Source organism: Scylla paramamosain, chromosome 27, assembly GCF_035594125.1.
Source record: "Scylla paramamosain isolate STU-SP2022 chromosome 27, ASM3559412v1, whole genome shotgun sequence".
Taxonomy (NCBI): Eukaryota; Metazoa; Arthropoda; class Malacostraca; order Decapoda; family Portunidae; genus Scylla; species Scylla paramamosain.
This window is the reverse complement of record NC_087177.1, coordinates 6,323,769-6,343,604: the sequence shown is the minus strand read 5'-3', so window position 1 is coordinate 6,343,604 and position 19,836 is coordinate 6,323,769. Positions and strand designations below refer to the sequence as shown.

The 19,836-nt window shown below is 37.9% G+C and overlaps 1 protein-coding gene across 1 annotated transcript in view; it reads left to right on the top strand.

Annotated features, from left to right (window-relative positions):
• Nucleotides 1-8,246: 8,246 nt before the first annotated feature.
• The window catches only part of LOC135114397 (uncharacterized), a 55,466-nt gene continuing 43,876 nt past the window's right edge, over nucleotides 8,247-19,836 (top strand). The window contains exons 1-2 of the mRNA XM_064030300.1: nucleotides 8,247-8,290; nucleotides 8,385-8,582. Coding sequence (XP_063886370.1) covers nucleotides 8,247-8,290; nucleotides 8,385-8,582 — 242 coding nt within the window. The remainder of the gene's footprint in view (nucleotides 8,291-8,384; nucleotides 8,583-19,836) is intronic.

Below are 19,836 nucleotides of genomic sequence, written 5' to 3'. Positions count from 1 at the left end.
CACTTACATATTTTCCTTATTTTAGCCTTTTATATATTCCTACACTTGCTATTAAATAAGTCATCTTTTATGTGTGACGGACAGTAGTGGAAATAGATCTAAAGCCGAACACTTCAACAAAGGCAGTAACTGGTAACTAAGGTGACGATACTATGCGTATTTTGAACCAAGTCAGTAATACTCGTAGATGGAAAGCGAAGCCAGGTTTTTTTTTTTTTTTTTCGCGTACCGATTCGCTGCAAACTTTTATTTGTTCGGCGAGTTCATTTAAAGGGGCAAGAGATTCGGGATCACATGCAGCACCGGCAAGGATTACGAGGGAGTACTGGCGCCGAGAAAGTGTTGTATGCGAGGACTGAGCTGGCAGCGTTTTGGTGACGAGTTTGATCTTGACTATAAGAGGAAGTGGAGAAGAAACATTGAGGCATGAAGGAAACGAGAACTAGGAGAGGATATGCTTAAGAAGGACAAGAAGAAGAAGGTGTTAGTGTAAGGTACTCTATCTTTAAAGTTACACAGATGATAAAATTAGCAGTTTCAGTTGGAAATATCATCTAAACACTCATTCGAGAGGAATTATTATCTATATGTTACCGAATTCCAATCCGCCTGCGAGATTTCATGATTCCAATATATAGTTTTGGCTGTCCACTGCACACAAGCAGACTCTCGCACTTTTCAATAGTATGAGTTAGTTTCAGTCACTATGCACAAGTTCTATCACCGTGGTGCTGGATTCCTTACACTGACCTGCCATCTGATGTGGAACGGTGTGGAACTCACCGCCTTTCTTACCAGCAGCTGTAGAAAATTCGGAGGCGGGACTATCAACTTTTGCTAGCATTTCGACATCTCTTATATCTTTATTCAGCCTTCATATCCTATCTACTTTTATGGGAATTACGGAGCAGAAAACAATCTACTTATTACTTTCTTCATATAAATGCACGCACCCTGCTTCTCTAATTTATGTGTATTTTCTTCTTCTTTTTTTTTTTTCGTGAGTATTCAATAAATCAACAACGAACAAAAGTTAAGCCTCAGTGTCACTCCTTTAAAGGCATGCGTCAGTGTTATTAAAGGCAGGAAACTGAGTTCTTTACTAAGGCAAATGAATGTCATCCTCTGGAAACATTTTCGCTGTGTGGATTTAATTTCCTCCACGCATAGTAGAAAAATCCTCTGCCATAGTGGAAATCACACGATCCAAAGCGGCTCCAGTGTATAAAAGCTCATTTTCTTACGCTCAGGTTGTTACGAAAATTAACAGTGAGACTATTACTTGTATTTGAGAGAACCAATCTGAAGGGAACACTGCCGAGAGGAGAATATATGTTCATTTCTACCAGTGAGGAATGGAGTCGTTCTCGCTATGAGGAAATGCAGCCGGGAACAGACAGGAGTTACTCTGCCGCCCACTTGAATTAATTAAAGAGAGAAAACACACCGCCACGCTCAGCCCATCTCGATAAAATGCACAAAAATCGTGCTATTATTGTGAAACGATATTAATTGGCGTCGCTATACGATGACAGGGAAGAAAAATGGGGTTGTTTTATTCATCAGCAGGAAAAAATAAGATTTGTGTTTCTGTGGTGTTAATTGGCCATTCATGAGTATTTCCGCGTCACGATAGAACACACAAAGGATCAAGACACAGTTGCAGATGTTTAGACATTAATGAGGATGTTTGTGATAAGCTACATTCTCTAAAATACACAAAGTAGGAGACGTGGAACCCTGGTGACACTGGTGAGGTCAGAGGAGTACTTACCACATTGTGAATCAAACATTAGCGAAATACAGACCTGCTTGTGATACGTTACGCAGTCTGATTCATTACAGGTGAAACAAGACAACACTGGCAAAAATCAGAGAGTCACCACATAGGAATCAAACATTAACCAGGTTTAGTTGATCTCGTACAAAAGGAAGACGGTAAAGGTTACAGTCAATAGCTTTATGTAAAGTTCTAATATGATACGAGTGAAAAGGGTTATAGGACACCGATAACACTAGCGAGAGCAGAGAAAGTCACCATATACGAATCAAACATTAACCATCTCCATTTCATGTTGAGGAAGACGGTAAAAATTATAACCAACAACCGTACCCAAAGTCACAACAAAGCTATTCAACTACGCCAACATCAACAATAGGAAAAAAAATATTATTCCGTCATTAACTGCAATCAGTTTCTCATGGAAAAAATATTAGCCATTATTCAAAGGATTCATAATGACGCTTGATTGGCCAGAGCACTTGGCGGTGTTGCGTTTTATGTTTGGAGAGGGAGAGTGGGAAGGCGGCTACACGTGTGTGTGAATGCCATTAGTGCTGAGTGTGTCTTTGACCTGAGAGAGTGGAAGAATTATACAACAATTAATCACACTTATGCAAAGTATTTCCACGCATCTGTTATTCAGCTTCATCGAACTGACCTGCACAATGAGAGAGAGAGAGAGAGAGAGAGAGAGAGAGAGAGAGAGAGAGAGAGAGAGAGAGAGAGAGAGAGAGAGAGAGAGAGAGAGAGGATGCCGTCTCCCTTAACACACTCCTGGACACTCGGAATTCAATTAATTTCCTCTAAAATTCACAATGTTTTACTGACGATGTAATAGAATTTCTCCTCGCCATTCACCCTGGCACCACCTGCGTGACTGTGGCGGCCGCGGCTAGAAGGCTGGGCGGGGCAGTGAAGCAGGTTAAGTAAGTGTGCTGATTTGTCGTGTCTCTCTCTCTCTCTCTCTCTCTCTCTCTCTCTCTCTCTCTCTCTCTCTCTCTCTCTCTCTCTCTCTCTTGACATAAAATCTATTGTATTTCAAAAGCCAACCAACGAAAATAGATCAGTGAATTTATTGAATCATATTCATATTATTCTTTTTGATTGTGTTCATCACGGTTGAACTCATGAGGTGCGGGAAAACTCCCCTCCTGCTGTAGAGGTTCTGATGAAATCTAGATTTTTGTGATTATTTATTTCGTGTATTCAGGGGGACACTATGTATTTTTATTACTAGGAACGTTCAGTATGTGTTTGTGCACCTGTCTGTCTGTCTGTTTGTCTGTTTGTCTATTAAGGAAACTTTTCCCAACAGAGAAGCAGAATTCAGTATATTTGTCTGTGTGTCTGGCTGGCTGGATGTCTGGCTGGCTGTATGTCTGTTTCTTTGTCTATCTTTCTGGATGGCTTTTCATGACACTGAAGCCGAATCAAGATTAAATAAAGCAGTTCTCAACACACAGTAATCAAAATCCCCATTGAGGAACAGCGAGATTAAAAAATAAGAAAAATAAAAATTCCTCTATCAAAAGTTATAGGCAAGAAACTAATTCAGGACGCAGATCGGAGCAGAGCAGAGGATTAGGTCTATTTTTTTCCTCCGGGAACTACGCTTTCTGTGACCACTGCACGAATATTTTGCCAGCAAGATTTCTTCCCAAATAATTCTGCCATTCATTGATTCGGTTGTGTTATGTAATGTTTATGTTATGTTGCGCTACGTCATGCTGCATTATGCTGTGTTGTGCTATGCTGCATTATGTTATGCTGTGCTGTGTTATATTATAAGGTTATTTTTGTTGTGCTATGTTTTGCTGTGGAAGATTGTCATAGGAAGAATAATTTTGGTGTGAGGTATTTATGGATGGAAACTACTAGTGTGAATTAATAAGAGAGAGAGAGAGAGAGAGAGAGAGAGAGAGAGAGAGAGAGAGAGAGAGAGAGAGAGAGAGAGAGAGAGAGAGAGAGAGAGAGAGAGAGAGAGAGAGATTGGAGAAATGGGAATTTATACGTGCCGTAAAAGGCTGCCGAAAAGAACAATGGCAGAGGAAAGGAACCCCACCCGCGGGAACTTTTCGACTGAGACAAAAGAAGTAAGCTTGAGGTGGCTTTCATTCTTTTGGTTTTATTTTGTTTTTCCTTCTGCTATGTATTTTCTCCATATATTCTTGCATACCAACGAACTTTTTTCTGTGTGTGTGCTGGGAGAGAGAGAGAGAGAGAGAGAGAGAGAGAGAGAGAGAGAGAGAGAGAGAGAGAGAGAGAGAGAGAGAGAGAGAGAGAGATTAATAACTGCAAACTACCTCCATTTATAATTTCATCAATGTTGAAAAAATACTCCTATCATTATTATTGTTTGTGTGTGTGTGTGTGAATCATTGTAACTTTGTAATGAAACTAAAAAAAAAAAAAATGGTTATGATTTTGTTCAACGCTGTCCTCCACCGACACAAAGATGTGATTTCCAGCCGACGAAACACCAGCTATTCTGCGCCGCCTGATTCATGACGCTGCCCGGAACCGCCAGGAAATTACTGCTCGCTAAACTTCGGAAAAGGGTTCTTAATTGCCAGATATCATAATGGCGGACGGAACTGACGGTCGGCCGCGGCTTGTGGGTGCCAAACAATCCCCTGCAGTAGCCAGTTAGCGGGTTCAGTGAGCCGTGGGGGAGGAACGGCTGTGTTAAAACATTGGTAAAACATTAAAATCCGTGCAGCTAAAGGCGGTACTCCAGCGCCGTGAAGCTTCCCTCGCTGAAAGTAATAAAAGCACGGAGCGAATACAGTTTCCATTGTGTCGGAGTTTTTCTATCAATATTTGCTGGATGTTTCTCGGCAGGCGCAGGGAACAGCTCGGAGTAATCACATGCATTATTTACACGGCAGGCTCCCCGGCGCCGCCCATGCCGTGTTTATTAAGTTGATTAAATCGGTGAGAACAATGCACCCAAGACCAGGCGGGAAGATAGTGATAAACGTCCCCACTGACGCGGAAATAACGCATGAGCTGGTGGCCTCCGTGCTCCATCTGGCTAATTCTGGTGCTGCACGAAATATTCTCAAACCATTTGCCCTTCTTTCCACTAGATCTTCCTCTCTCTCTCTCTCTCTCTCTCTCTCTCTCTCTCTCTCTCTCTCTCTCTCTCTCTCTCTCTCTCTCTCTCTCTCTCTCTCTCTCGCGGTACCGGAAGTTTTTCCTTTTCCTTACATAAAAATCTGATCCCCTCCTACACACACACACACACACACACACACACACACACTCGCACAGAGAGAGAGAGAGGCAGCGATCTTCCCTTCACAAGCTTCCAATCCCAACTCGAGCGCAGTAATATTATTTTTTTCCACTAAGGCTTGTCCGTTCTAGATTTGATCGATCTCATACCCTCTCGCCCCCACCCTCTCTCTCTCCCTCCACCTTTTTCCTTTCTTCCCATTTTTCAGCTTCCTTTCTTCTCTCTGTGTGTATTTCTCTTTCATGCCTCCCCCTTGAAATCCCCAGAGCGCTCTTCCCTTTTTTTCTTCTCCCTCTCTCTCTCTTTCTCTCTCGCAGCGTCCTTCCTTCTGCCGCCAGTGATGGAAGTTATCTGAGAAGAAGACTCGCGTGTCCTCCATCTCAGTGCTCGAGGCGTCCCGGAATGGTCAAGGGGGGAAGCAAGTGGGAGTGATGACGAGGAAAGTAAGACTGATAGAGAGAGAGAGAGAGAGAGAGAGAGAGAGAGAGAGAGAGAGAGAGAGAGCGAGAGAGAGAGAGAGAGAGAGAGAGCGAGAGAGAGAGAGAGAGAGAGAGACCAAATAACTTGTCTGTGTTTAACGAGGATATCTGCTGATCTGCTGATTAATACTAATTAACTACACATGGAGTGACAAGATAGGTGTAGAGGAGAGAGAGAGAGAGAGAGAGAGGAGAGAGAGGAGAGAGAGAGAGAGAGAGAGAGAGAGAGAGAGAGAGAGAGACGTAGGCTGGCATGAATGAAAACATCCAATGAAAATATATACAGCGAGTCAGATGAGTGAGCAAAAGATTCATACATACTTCAAAAACAAGAGGTACGTAGATAACCGTACACACACACACACACACACACACACACATACCAAGACGGATGGGGTATGATGGCAATTTTTTTCATATTACACGAGATAACTGCGATGATTCATATTTCCATAATGACCCTATTAGTTTGTTTCTCCTCAGCGTCTCCTTGCCTCGAGAAGTAATGGCCACTCGTATCCTCTCCGGGGCGCTTCAGGATGGACCAGTCAGACAGAACTCGAGCGAAAAATTGTGGTTCCGCAGCTCATCAGAATAACTGCATTACTTTCCCTCACCACACGCCGTCTTTGTCCCGGGTTTTCTACATTCACTTTTTATACACCGGAGTGAAATTAAGGACCGTCGTCTTCCTATATTGCCAGATATTTTCATTGTACATACTTTTATATTTATTAGTGTCTTTCTCGCAGGAACTTAAGTATTCTGTTGCAAACGATTCTGACGCATTTACAAAAAAAAGTCTTAGTTTTTTTTTTCATTCATTTTGTTAAAGTGTATGTTGTTGTCCTGCTTTTGTGTCCCGTTGTATTTGTTAGTGCTGTGTTGGGTTTATATTGTGAGTTTATATCCTTTTGTTTTCTTATGTTATGTTTCATGCTTCCTTATTAGTGATAACAATTGTCGTAATTATCAAAACAGCAACGAAGTAGACGACGACGACGACCACGACAACAACAACAACAACAACAACAACAACAACAACAACAACAACAAACAAAATGAAACCAAAGTAAAACACAGAAAAGAACAAGAACAACGAGAAGGGAGCATCGTGGTTGTTGAAATAAAGTGAAACTGATGCCGCGGTACTGAAAGGAATACAAATGGCGTTTATGTTTGTATTTGTATTTTCGGAACCACGAATTTCAAGAAGTTTGTGCAGCTGCGGTTGCGTGAGATAATAATATTTGACTTTGCACACTTGCGTTTGCTTAAGTAAATATTCCCTTGCAGTGCTCAGCTGTTGTGAAAACATTTCGGCTTCTTTAAGAGATAATAAAACGGATGCAGTGCAGTATTCAGTGTCATCAGTGTAACATTTACTTCAACCGTCGTATGTGTCTACTACTTTTCAACCTCAACTTTTTCCTTTATGATTTAGGATGATGTTCATAGTAAGTTTCACCGTAACTTGTCTTAAGATATCGTTAGAAAGACACATATCTACGCATATAAATTAATGTTTACCACCCTAATTCTTGCTATGACTATTTTTTTCTACCGTTAAGTATGAAAAGTTTCAACAAAAGGAAATCTATTCTTTTTTTCCCCCTTGGAGGTGCTTAATGACCCTAAGTAGGCCCGCGTTTTCTTCGTTTTCATTTAGGCTTTAGTTACGATCCGGTGATTATTGGCTACAGTAAAACCAGTGTTACATGAAAGGAAATTTGTGGTAGAACAAAATAGCAAAAATTAATTGGAACTCCATGCTGATGATAACGATAGTAGCAGTAGTAGTGGTAGTAATGGTAGTAGTAGTAGTAGTAGTAGTAGTAGTAGTAGTAGTAGTTAATAATAATAATAATAATAGTAATAGTAATAATAATGATAATGATAATAATAATAATAATAATAATAATAATAATAATAATAATAATAATAATAACATAATTGATAATAGTAATAATGATAATTAATAAGTATTATTTAAACCTTTATTTTTAACTTTCATTCCCGTTGATTGTACTGAACACCATTATATCATTTGTACACGCTTTCTGCAGGTTATTTATGAAACAATACATCAAACGCAAATTTCACTGGATAACAAGTGGTCTCACCCTCCCCGCCCCCCTCAACCAATGAATGCACGCTGCCTGGCCGTGGCTGCCTGGCCTGCCCGCCCCACGCCTCGCTCTCGCTGCCACCCACGCGCTAGCTACAAAGGTCCTATCAGATTTTCTATAAAAGGGAAAATGTGGGAGATAACGTTTAGTCTGGTGACACAGTGCAGTGTAAATGACTCAGACACCATGTTTGCGTAGGCTAATACTTAGGCCGCTTGCCATTAGTGACGCACACTAAGACTCAAAATACTGTTATCTTCCTTCCATTCCCTTCATCGAAAATATGTTAACGCTTTCCTTTTTTTTCGAACTCTTTCTGTCACATATCAGCTATTCCAACGTCACGACTATTTCCATATAAAATTAAATTAAATAAAAATTATATAAATAAAAAATGTGTATAGTATATATTACCACACTTAATTTTTTTTTCTTGAGATAAAGATATATATATATATATATATATATATATATATATATATATATATATATATATATATATATATATATATATATATATATATATATATATATATATATATATATATATATATATATATTATGAATACACACTTTACAGTAAAGCTGAGCGACTGAGGCAGCAGTGTCCGTACTTCATGAGGCATTATAAGCTTCTGCGGGTACGAAGAGCCAACACGAGGTGAGCCTTGGCAGATAATAAAACACGCGTGTTACGCCAAGCAAACTGATCCTGCCAACACGTGCAAGAGAAGCAAACGTTTTGGTCCTCGCAGGAGAGGCTGCTGGCTGCTGTGTTGCCATCCTCTGATCGTTGCCAATGCGGCCACCTTCATCAGCTGTAATACTTTTAGATTCTCGCCTCACTTACTCTCGCACGCTTTCCCGCTCTCAGTGCAGCCGCGGCCATACAAAGGTGTCTTACGACTTCCTTACGCCTCTCTGCTGAACGACTCTCGAGACACTGTTTCTTTGTGAGTTACTATTACCGACGTGCGAGACTGTGAGATACAGTAGTAGCATTAAGCATTAGGGTGTGTGTGTGTGTGTGTGTGTGTGTGTGTGTGTCTATATATATATATATATATATATATATATATATATATATATATATATATATATATATATATATATATATATATATATATATATATATATATATATATATATATATCGCGGAAGCATTCCATGTCACGTAAGTCTTATTTAGTGTTAAAGGAATAACAATATTTAAAATGAAAGTACCAATTTGTAATTGTTTCGTTCCCTCATAACTTTCTGCGTTACAGGAAGTGTGAGTTCCAAAACATTGCATGCACTGGTGCACTCATGGATTTCTGTCTGTCCTTCCTTTATGTTGCTGTCTGGGGACACGAACAGGCAGGAAAGAGATCGAAGTAAATAAATAAATCAATAAATATTTAGAAAAGTCAAAGATTGTTCAGTCGTTACTATTTTCCTTCTATCTTTTCAGTCGACAATCTGTAATGCATGCCCCATTAAACATGGAAGTCCTTTGAGTTCAGAAATTGACGCAGAAAGTAATACATAACCATTCATTCCTGTCTTGCAATTGAACTCTAAGCTACTTCTGTAACAGACAGTGGCTCTTGCAGTCTTGTCGCCGACTGGTCTGTGGGCCAGTCAGCCGGTCAACAGCTTAGCCCACACGCTGGCTTGGTCATCAAAAGTTTTACTTTTCTTCCCTCTATTTCCGTTATTTTGTGGAATGCTTACTTGATTTCTTGATCACTGGATGAAAGAATGATAGCAGAATACAAATGTGTTAAAATTGACAACGAATAATCAAGATAATGCGAGTTGAATTTACGAATAGAGCTGAAATGTTTGTGTTGATTTTTTTTTTCTTTTTTCATGGAATTATCATGATACCGTTAAATAAAAATGATGCGATAGAGGAAACTTTCCTGAACACGATGGTGTTATCAGATTATGAGGTTAGGGTAGTAAACTTTTTTTTTTTTTTATCCGAAGCTTTCGCCTTTCGCCTTTCGTCCTCACGTTGCTTCTCGGCAACGTGAGGACAGACACATGCACACATCCACTGTTGCCTTGCGCCTACATCGCGATGGATAAAGCTGCTTACCATTCTTTCTATCCGCCTTATTTAAAATGTGATGACACTATCGCAATGAAGAAAGCTTCCTCTACCCCGCTTCACTATTTCTTATTTACAATATCATGACTCATTCCATTAGAAGAGCAACGTAGAACAAAAAGTTATATAAATTCTTTTCAACTTTGCCCTTGACTTCAGCTTGCATTATCTCGATTATTTCCTTCTTTTGCTGAGAATGATATATTCTTTATTTTCTTTCTTTCCAGAGATAATTAAGATTATTTTAAGCATGCCCGGCATATTATACTGCATATAATTGTTACAATGAGTATTAAGATTTATGTTTTCTTCCCTAAGGATCCCTCATGTCATCATTTATCTTCTCTCTCTGAATAATACGATGTAATTTCAAGATTCCAATCAAAAAAGAATTAGTCCGCACCGCGGCTTTTTTCAAAAACCTGAAGTATACAAGTTTTTCTCAGTTCTTTGACTCGAATGAGTTCACTTTCTGCAGGTGTGTACGGGGTGACGTCACCGCACGCCAGGCGCCGCTGCCCTAGACAGTTTTACCACAATTAAACCGTACCTTAATTTTAAATCAGGAAATAAGCTCATCTTTAGAAAAGGCAGTTTCTTTTCGATTGAGGTCGTAACGCTACAACAACTTTTATTTTGGTGAGAACCTCAAGATAAGAAAAAAAAAAAAGCAGGCGTGGCGCGCAGTGTATCTCTCAATCTGCTCACATCACCAAGTTTTGTACAGGTTGACTAATACAGATATTCTTCTAGTTTGTTTTCTGTACAGTACATAATTCATGTTGAGCGTTCTACATACTAGATTTCTTGTATGAATTGTTTTCGCAACAATTATGTTCATAGGAAGTGTTACAAATGTCTAGGAATGCTTTGAAGGAAGGGTTCCGAAAGGAGTGTTTTATTGTGCAGAGGTGCCGCCAACTAGGCCACCCAAGTGTAAGGCAGATTAAGGTCAGAACGTTGCCATGCATTTAATATCCTAGCGCAACTACTCGTCGTAGTCCACGTACGCATTAACCCAGATAGTTATTCTGCTCCCAATTGTGCTCCCAGTTGTGCACGCACGCGCACGCGCGCGCGCGGGCGCGCACACACACACACACACACACACACACACACACACACACACACACACACGAGTGTTCCTGCAAGGGATGACTAATGTCTGTGATGATGGTGGTCATAAAGGAAGCATAAATATTGATGATGATGATTTAGGAATTCTGGTATGATGTGGATGCGCAGATACTGGTGATCACTACTTCAGAATGTTATGACGTGATATGTATTAAAATAAACACGAGCAGTAACAGATAATCTGTGGTGTCTTGAGTGTTTGGTTTGAGGTGATGATTCAGGCATCATTACCGGTAGTTGGTGTGTACGATAATTAAATGGTGGTGGTGGTGGTGATGGAGGTGGTGGTGGTTCTGGCAATCAATTCAGGGATTTCTAATGTGAAAAGAAGACCACATAAGTGTTACAAAAATATTAGTATAGCAATCCATTAAAATCTGCGCCAGAAGTGGTAAGGGTAACCAAGTTAGAGTTCATAAGAGAGTTCATAAGTTTATTGTCAAAGTGGTTACAAAAGTTTACAATATTACAGACAGTTGTAAACATATTACACATGACGAAGAGGACCTGATGCCTGATGGTGTATGTGTCCTACCATCCTATTATGCAATTAGAATTTAAGGTTTTGAAAGAAGATGGGTAGTGCTCCCACAGATTAATTAAAGATAAATGATAATTACCAATAAATACATAAATAATAGCATTCCTATGGTGTTGACAGTAACAATAATAATAATAATAATAATAATAATAATAATAATGATAGTGATAATAATAATAATAATAATGATAATAATGATGATAATAATAATAATAATAATAATAATAATAATAATAATAATAATAATAATAATAATAACTAGTAATAATAACTAATGATAAAAATACTAATAATAATAAGAAGAAGAATGATAGTAACAGAAATAGCGTTAATGAGCTTATGCTTTAAGTAGAATTTACCTTGTAATTCAAATTATCCAGCTTCATAGTTACAGTGTTTAATGAATGGTTTAGAGTATATGGCTGATGTCATTCTGAAGCAAATTTTTTATTTATTTTTTTTTACTTAAAAGAGATAATGGTGCGATCATGTGGGACATGTGCTGATATATAGTTCCAGCTTATTGCCCACCTGTACCTGAAGGTGTTTTGTAATAAGGTTGTTCTGCATTGTGGTACATGAATCAGTTGACTATGTCTTGTTGAGTGAGAACGAATTTGTCTATTTCTAATTATAAGATTAGTAAATATTACAGATAAGCAGTAATTATTTAAGTATTTGTACATCAGAGTACTAAGGGAAAACAAATATATTTTATCAAGAGATAATATTTAGTGTGATAGGAAGAGTGGTGACATGTGCTCTCTGTAATTTACTGATGCAACAATTCTTTTTTTTTTTTTTGAAGAAGAAGAAGAAGAAGAAAGAATCGATATGACACTTGCTGGCCTTTCCCGATACTTTAATCCCAATACAATCCCTATTACAGTTTCATATATCCATATTTAATATAGATATATGAAACTGTAATAGGTTGTTGTAAGTGATAGTTTGTTAGAAACTTTTTTGTTTTACTTGGTATACCAATGCCTTTAGTAATCTTATTCTTAGTTGTATTTATGTGTTCAGTCCAGTATAAATTTTCATCAGTAATAACACCTAAGAATATAGTATTGTTTACTTTATTAATTACTTTACTGTCAATAGATAAAGCTGTATTTAATGATAATTGTTTTCCTTTAATGTAAAAAATCATGTAACTAGTTTTATCTAAGTTAATCGACAGTTTGTTTGCATTTATCCAATCCAACACTCTCAACATTTCCATATTCATGTTTGTTACTAATTCATTTACGTTACCACTCTCAAGAAAGATATTTGTGTCATCAGCAAACAATATGGGTACAAATAAAGGGGAAAAGTTTCCTGTGTCATTTATATATAAGAGAAATAGCAGCGGCCCCAGAATGGATCCCTGAGGCACTCCACAAGTGGTAGTATTAGTATGTGAGTTGACATCATTGTAGCATACATACTGATATATGTTTGATAGATAACTGGTAAACCATTCATGAGCAATACCCCTGATACCGTATTTATATAATTTCTTTAATAAGATTGAGTGATCAACAGAATCAAAACATTTCCTAAAATCTAAAAATATCCCAAGCACAAAGTGGCCTTCCTCTGGAAATGATATGTAGCTAAATTAGCTCCATATCCATTTTTAAATCCAAACTGGTATTTGCACAGGTTATGATAAAAGAATACAGTCTGTTATACATTAAGCGTTCAAATATTTTTGAAAATACTGGTAAAACGGAAATAGGCCTAATTACTTAATTATTTACGATCGTTTCCATTACATATGGGAATAACTTTTGTTCTTTTTAACTTTCGAGAAGACATCTTGCCAGTATGATAAATGTTTAATATGTTCGAGGCAGACTAATGTGAAGGTGAGTTTCTTTTACAATTTTTGCAATAATGCCATCCCATCCTGGGCTTTTAACTATAAAAGTAAAGTACTTTAAATTTCAGCTCCGTATGAGATGGAAAGTGTTTTTGTTTACATCTGGTAGTAGGGATGGTGCGAGAGGGAGGCAGGAGGGGTCAACCAAACATCATGTCAAATCTTATGGTACTGGTATTGCAGGTGTGCATTCTTCACTCATTGTTGTAGGCTACACTTTTACAGTTGTTTTTGTAAGAATATAAGAACATAAGAAATAAGGGAAGCTGCAAGAAGCCACCAGGCTTACACGTGGCAGTCCCTCTATGAAATATACCTACCTATTTCTATCTATCATCCCCATTCATAAATCCGTCTATAGTAGTTAGAACTTCATGATGCAGCACTAACAGACGAAAATAGCATCAAATGAGGGAGCTGGTTTGTTTTGCCTCCTCCATCTCCTAATTTTGAAGTTAAAGCATCTTATTCGTCAGACTCTTACATATTTTTAATTCTGAAAGATATAAGGTAAGCCGAATGTTCTAATTAAGTTATTTCATTCACATATAGGAAGTGGAAAACGTAGTCAAACTTCCAGATATTTAACACTGAAGGGAATGGAGGAATAGAATTGCTGGTTAAATGTTGCATCAGTAAGGTAGAGAGTGTACACCAAAGAGTTTCCTCATGTGTATTTCTCTTACAAACATTCCACTTGTACTAGATTTCTCCCAACCTTTATGATGTTATCTATTTTTTTTTTTTTAATGCAAGGGGGATCTGGATATGGGTTACCCAAACATTCCACATATTAGTACTAGATTTCTTCTAAAACCATCCCCTCTATAATGTTTTTTTTTTTTTTTTTTTTTTTTTTTTTTGCTTTTCGTATAAGAAAAGTTCTGGCAAAGGGCTGCAAAAAGACAGAAAAAGACCCACTGAAGAGACAGTCCTTAAAGATTAGAGTAGAGTAGGTTAGCTCGAGAAGATTTATCATGGGAAAATTATTTAGGGTGAAATTTTAATGGGTAAATATTCGTGGAGTAGCATGGGGTGGTGTAGGGAATAGGTTAGAACGCGTGTGTGTTGACCTATATGTACATTTAGGAGCCATTAAAGGGAAGGACGGAATGCGGTCAACAGTTTGAAGAAATCTTGTTAAGTGGGTTACTCTTTGGAAAATTTACTTAAGGGAACGTAAGGAAAACGGTAGATGAAGCGTCTAATATGCTTATTTCATACCGGGGTGATAGCTTCCAAATAGACTGAGTATTAAATACAAAAAAAATATTGGCGAAGATGACACACGAGTCTAAATTTTGATGGAATCCGTTAGAGCAGGAGTTGGGATAAGAAATGTGTAGTTGAGATACCTCGTGTGGAAGTGACAACCTAGGAAAGTTTATTGTGAAGAGAGAGTTGGCTGAGCGTTACTAGAGTGTGTAGTTGTCAGGAAGACGTATTTACATTGCACCCACGAATATTTCAGCATTTTAATTTCACCAGTGCTAATGCCATCCATCCCAAAGGAAACTGAAACCTGACATAACCCAGTCTACTATGGAGAGGAGGGAATAATTTTGGGAAGAAGACTATCAAATCCTCTTATGTAGTTCATGAGATCATCAGTCAAGAGGTTTTCATTCGCAGCTGTGACCCACAAACCACATGCTTAACTGAGGATATCTTTCATCTTTGGTGTGCGGCGGAGGTGCGGTAGTGGTAGAGGTAGCAGAAGTGCCTGCAGGTACTAGTAGTGTTCAGGTGGTGTGAGAAGGGACGCTGGAGGTAGTGGTGCAAGGGAAGTATTGTAGCGGTGGGCAAGAGTGATGATTGGAGACTTCTTTCTTGTCTCGTCTCCCTCTGTCACAGTTCCTCTCTCTCTCTCTCTCTCTCTCTCTCTCTCTCTCTCTCTCTCTCTCTCTCTCTCTCTCTCTCTCTCTCTCTCTCTCATTTCACAAGTTTTGCTTTTTCCCTGTGGCAACTTTCTTTTCGCCTTTCATCAATGAATATTCAGCATTTTCTTACTTTGCTGTCTATGACATTTTCTTTACACTCTTCTCTTTCCCACACATGTTTCATCCACACCCCTTCCACCAATCTTTTTTTTCCATTCTGGCTTTTCCTCCCCTTCCTGCGTCTTTCGTTTTTTACGCTTTTCGTTTATACTCGCCCTTTCTTTCTTAATACCTCGCTGCTCTCTCCATTTTCTTTCGATTCAGCACTACCGTATCCTCCTCCTCCTCCTCCTCCTCCTCCTCCTCCATTTTTCCGGCACTTACATGGTTATAAGTAAAGGTGTATCTGGTATTTGCTTTCTCACCAATAGACGTTACATATCATCCCTCCCCTAGCACAACAGCTCGCCTCATGCCACGCAATACCTTTGTGATCTAGAGAGTTGTACATAGATGTTTGGAGAAGGAAGGAAGAGCAGCACGTGTGTGTTATATAACAAAAGCTATGGGTGAGTGGAGTCGTGCGTGTGTGTGTGTGTGTGTGTGTGTGTTTGGTATTGATTAAATGCTGAGAGAGAGAGAGAGAGAGAGAGAGAGAGAGAGAGAGAGAGAGAGAGAGAGAGAGAGAGAGAGAGAGAGAGAGAGAGAGAGAGAGAGAATCCAGTCAGTCATCTTCCCAGTAAAGTTGAAATGTAGAAGTTATAAACTGTAAATAACGTATCAACAAGAACATATGATAATTGCAAAGGATGCGAGACAAAACACTACCTTTCCCACCGTGACTTTTCTAAGTAACCAACTCGCAACATTATGGCATCAAACTACTAAGGGCGAGGATAAATAAAGCTTTAGCCGAGGACTCATACCCACCCCTGAATACCTAAAATCCAATTAGGGTTGTCTATAGCAAGAGAAGTTTCCACGTGCTGGGAGGGGCTTATGTTGAATTAGAATAGGTCTATAGTATCATCTCACAGTCCCACCTGTTACTCATTCCTTTAACTCCCTTCCTTTTCAATGGGGTTGAGAAATTGTTCTTCTCTTTCCAGTGTCATCCACACAGAGATACCTGTTACCTTCCTTTCTGACATATCCCTATCATCAAAGAAAAATTTTAAGATTGATTTTTTTTTTACTTTTTTTTTTTACTTAAGGTCTGGATCAGTACAGAAAGTTCAATTTTTTATGCGATTAATTTATTTTCTTTAAGGCTACAGATGATTAAATCATGAAAAATATAAGAAGAATATTGATACGAAACTTATGTATCAACTGAATGTGTTTTTTTTTTAGGGTCTTAATGTTTCTTTTAAGTGAAATATTTAAGTGAAATTATCTACGCACCACTCCTAAGAACTCAAAAGAATATTTTACATATGTACCGTATAAGTTTTCTTTAAATAACCAGTAGAGTTGAGAAATGAGTGAAGCCTTTCCAACATCATTATGGCGCCGTACAGATCCATCCATCCATCCATCCATCCATTCATCTATTCCATTCCATTCCATTCCATCCATCCATCTATCCGGAATTCGGACTCTATTAGGTATGGGCAGCGTGATGATTTTGATATTACGTGCATGCAGTAATTAACTCGCTGGTCTTAATACTTCCAATATTTCGTTCACTATTTTCCTCAAAGGCAACGCGTATTTCAGAGAGAGAGAGACAGAAAGAGAGAGAGAGGGAGAGAGAGAGAGAGATTGAAATTCTGTGAAACTTCATACGGCTCACGAAAGAAACACGGGAAAAAATGATAACTTGGTCGCCAGGAGTTGAACGGTTTCGCATTTCACCTTCGTCTTTAACGAGAGAAGGTGGAAAATGGGCTGCTTTCGTTGTGCTGTTGTTGTTGTTGTTGTTGTTGTTGTTGTTGTTACTGTGGTTGTCTTTTTTGTCGTCCTTGTTGTTTTTGTTGTACTTCGCTTTTTTTTTTCCTCCTCCTCCTCCTCCTCCTCCTCCTCAATCATTGCTGCTTTTGTCGTTAGTAAAGTTGTTGTTGTTGTTGTTGTTACTGTTGTTGTTGTTGTTGATGATGATGCTGCTGCTGTTGTGCACAAGGGGACTAGTTAAATTAATATATATTTTTTTCTGAATGTACTTTTTTTATTAAAGCTCACATTTCATTTTGCTTTATTATATCTGTCTGCACTGTGCATTGCGAACATATTTACTTTTCATTGTTGAATAAATTTATCATTATTAAAGCTTTCCCTGCCTGCCTGCTGCTGCTGCTGCTGCTGCACTGTACTCACATTAAAAGTTATTATTTAAGGCTAATGTGCTTTGTGACTTTTCAACAAGCGGTGTGCGTGACAGGGGCTAATGTAGTGGTTCCCTAACTCATGAAGCTACCACGGGGATAAACAGTTTCATATCTCGCTCTCCGTTTTCCACCATTTCCCCGCTCTGGCCGATCACCCAGCATGCACCGGGGCCGCGTGTCGTTCAGGCGTGCATATTAATCCTGCAACATGTAGAGCCCTGCGTTTTGTGCGTCGTTGTTTCACTTGCCTTTTAACTGAACTCAGCTTATTGTAAAGGATATGGTGTTGTTGGTTCAGTACTTTTTTTTTTTTTCAACTTAAGTTACTGTGCTTATATTTTTGTAAAGAATATAGCGTTGCTGCATCATTACATCTGTTCCTAACGCAGCATAGACTAGTATTTCATGTTAATATAATGCACCTGCCACGAGGTTTTACAACGAGGTATTTGTAAATATGAACGTTATAAATTTGCCGGAGGAAATATGGTCTATTTTTTTTTTTATAAACGAAATGTAATATATATATATATATATATATATATATATATATATATATATATATATATATATATATATATATATATATATATATATATATATATATATATATATATATATATATATATATATATATACGAGTATATATATATATATATATATATATATATATATATATATATATATATATATATATATATATATATATATATATATATATATATATATATAATAATAATAATAATTTTTTTTATAAACCAAATATAATATACATAGATCAACCTATGAATTATCAAATGAAATACAAATCGACATATGAAGTACTAAAAGTCAAAATTCGGTGTCTAGGATAGAAAAAAAAAAAAAGTTAGATAAAAATTCATTATCTCTGAAGTACTCGGCGAAAAAGAAAGTGATGTCAGATGTAGTAAATGAAATAGAAAAGCAGATTAACAAATTAAATAAAAGTATATCTCTGAAGTACCAAACAAAATAGAAATTCATCTCATGAAGAGTGAACTGAATTGTGCAAAGCACAACTCGATCTCTGAGTTACAGAATGAAATAGATATCAGTTTTAAAAGGAAACAAATGAAATCGAAGTCAGACCTCTACAGGATTAAATAAAATAAAAACAAACCTTGTAGGTTCTAAATGAAGTAAAGAACCCATCTCCTAAATACACCACTCAAAATTAGGATCCGTGACAGCGTTCCTTAAATACACCACTCTAACGTAGGATCTGTGACAGTGTTCCTTTATGTTCTTCCTCATTGCCGCGTCAACAGAGCTCATTCTTACTGGATGGAATAATACGTAACAAATTTAAACTCGAAAGAAACAGAAAAATATGTAGGGCCCAAATAATAACTGAATAATTTCTTAAGTGATTAGTGAATACCTACATCGTCTGAGGTCATCTGAGGTCATGCTGCGATAACCCTTTTTAACGCCGGGAAAATTGCTGGCTCATTTTTAATGAAAGAATTTAATTCGCTACTGATATTAAACCAAACGCTGTGTAATTAGCCACCTGTCATTTTACTACTGCTACCTAGGGGGAGAGAGAGAGAGAGAGAGAGAGAGAGAGAGAGGCATACAAACAGACAGACAGAATTCAATCAAGTTAAGGCAATGAAAAACAAAACAAATGGCATTACTCTTCACGTGAGACAAATGAGAAGTGTTATTTATGATGGAGATGTATCAAGTATTAATGCCTGCACATGACGCGACCGGGAACACTGAATGCCTGTGACCGGAAACTTTTGCGTGTACGTGAAACCACTGGGTGTAAATAGGATATATATTTATGGTCAGAAGTCCAGTAGTCATTGCCTTGCGTTCTCTCAGTCTTGGGTATTTTGATCAATTAACAGTCTCTTTAAACTTCTTCATGCGAGTGGCGTCTACTCGATGTAAGTTGGATGTATAGTCATAATGAAAAGTCCAGTACTTAGTTTACTGTATGTTTTCTATCAGTCTTAGCTTCTCTGATCTACTGGCAGTCTTTTTAAACCTCTGTGTGTGCGTGAGTACCAATGGATGTAAGTAGGACGTATATTTTTGGTCAGAATTCTTTTCTCTCTGCAAGACAATCTTTCGTTTGATCATTTGCAACTTTTTACGACTTCTTTTTTTGCACTAGTCTTTTTAAATAGTTTTGTAGCTAATAAAAGACAAAAAATAACCTCTTATTCTCTTCCTTTTTTTCTGCATCCAAACTTTTTTTTTACACACCTGTGGATGCCAACAATGGGTGACCGTACCATTGAAAGAGTTAAGAACCATCGTGTGTTATTAAGGATTAGGACCATTAGATTCGAACACCATTGCACGTGACTAAAAAT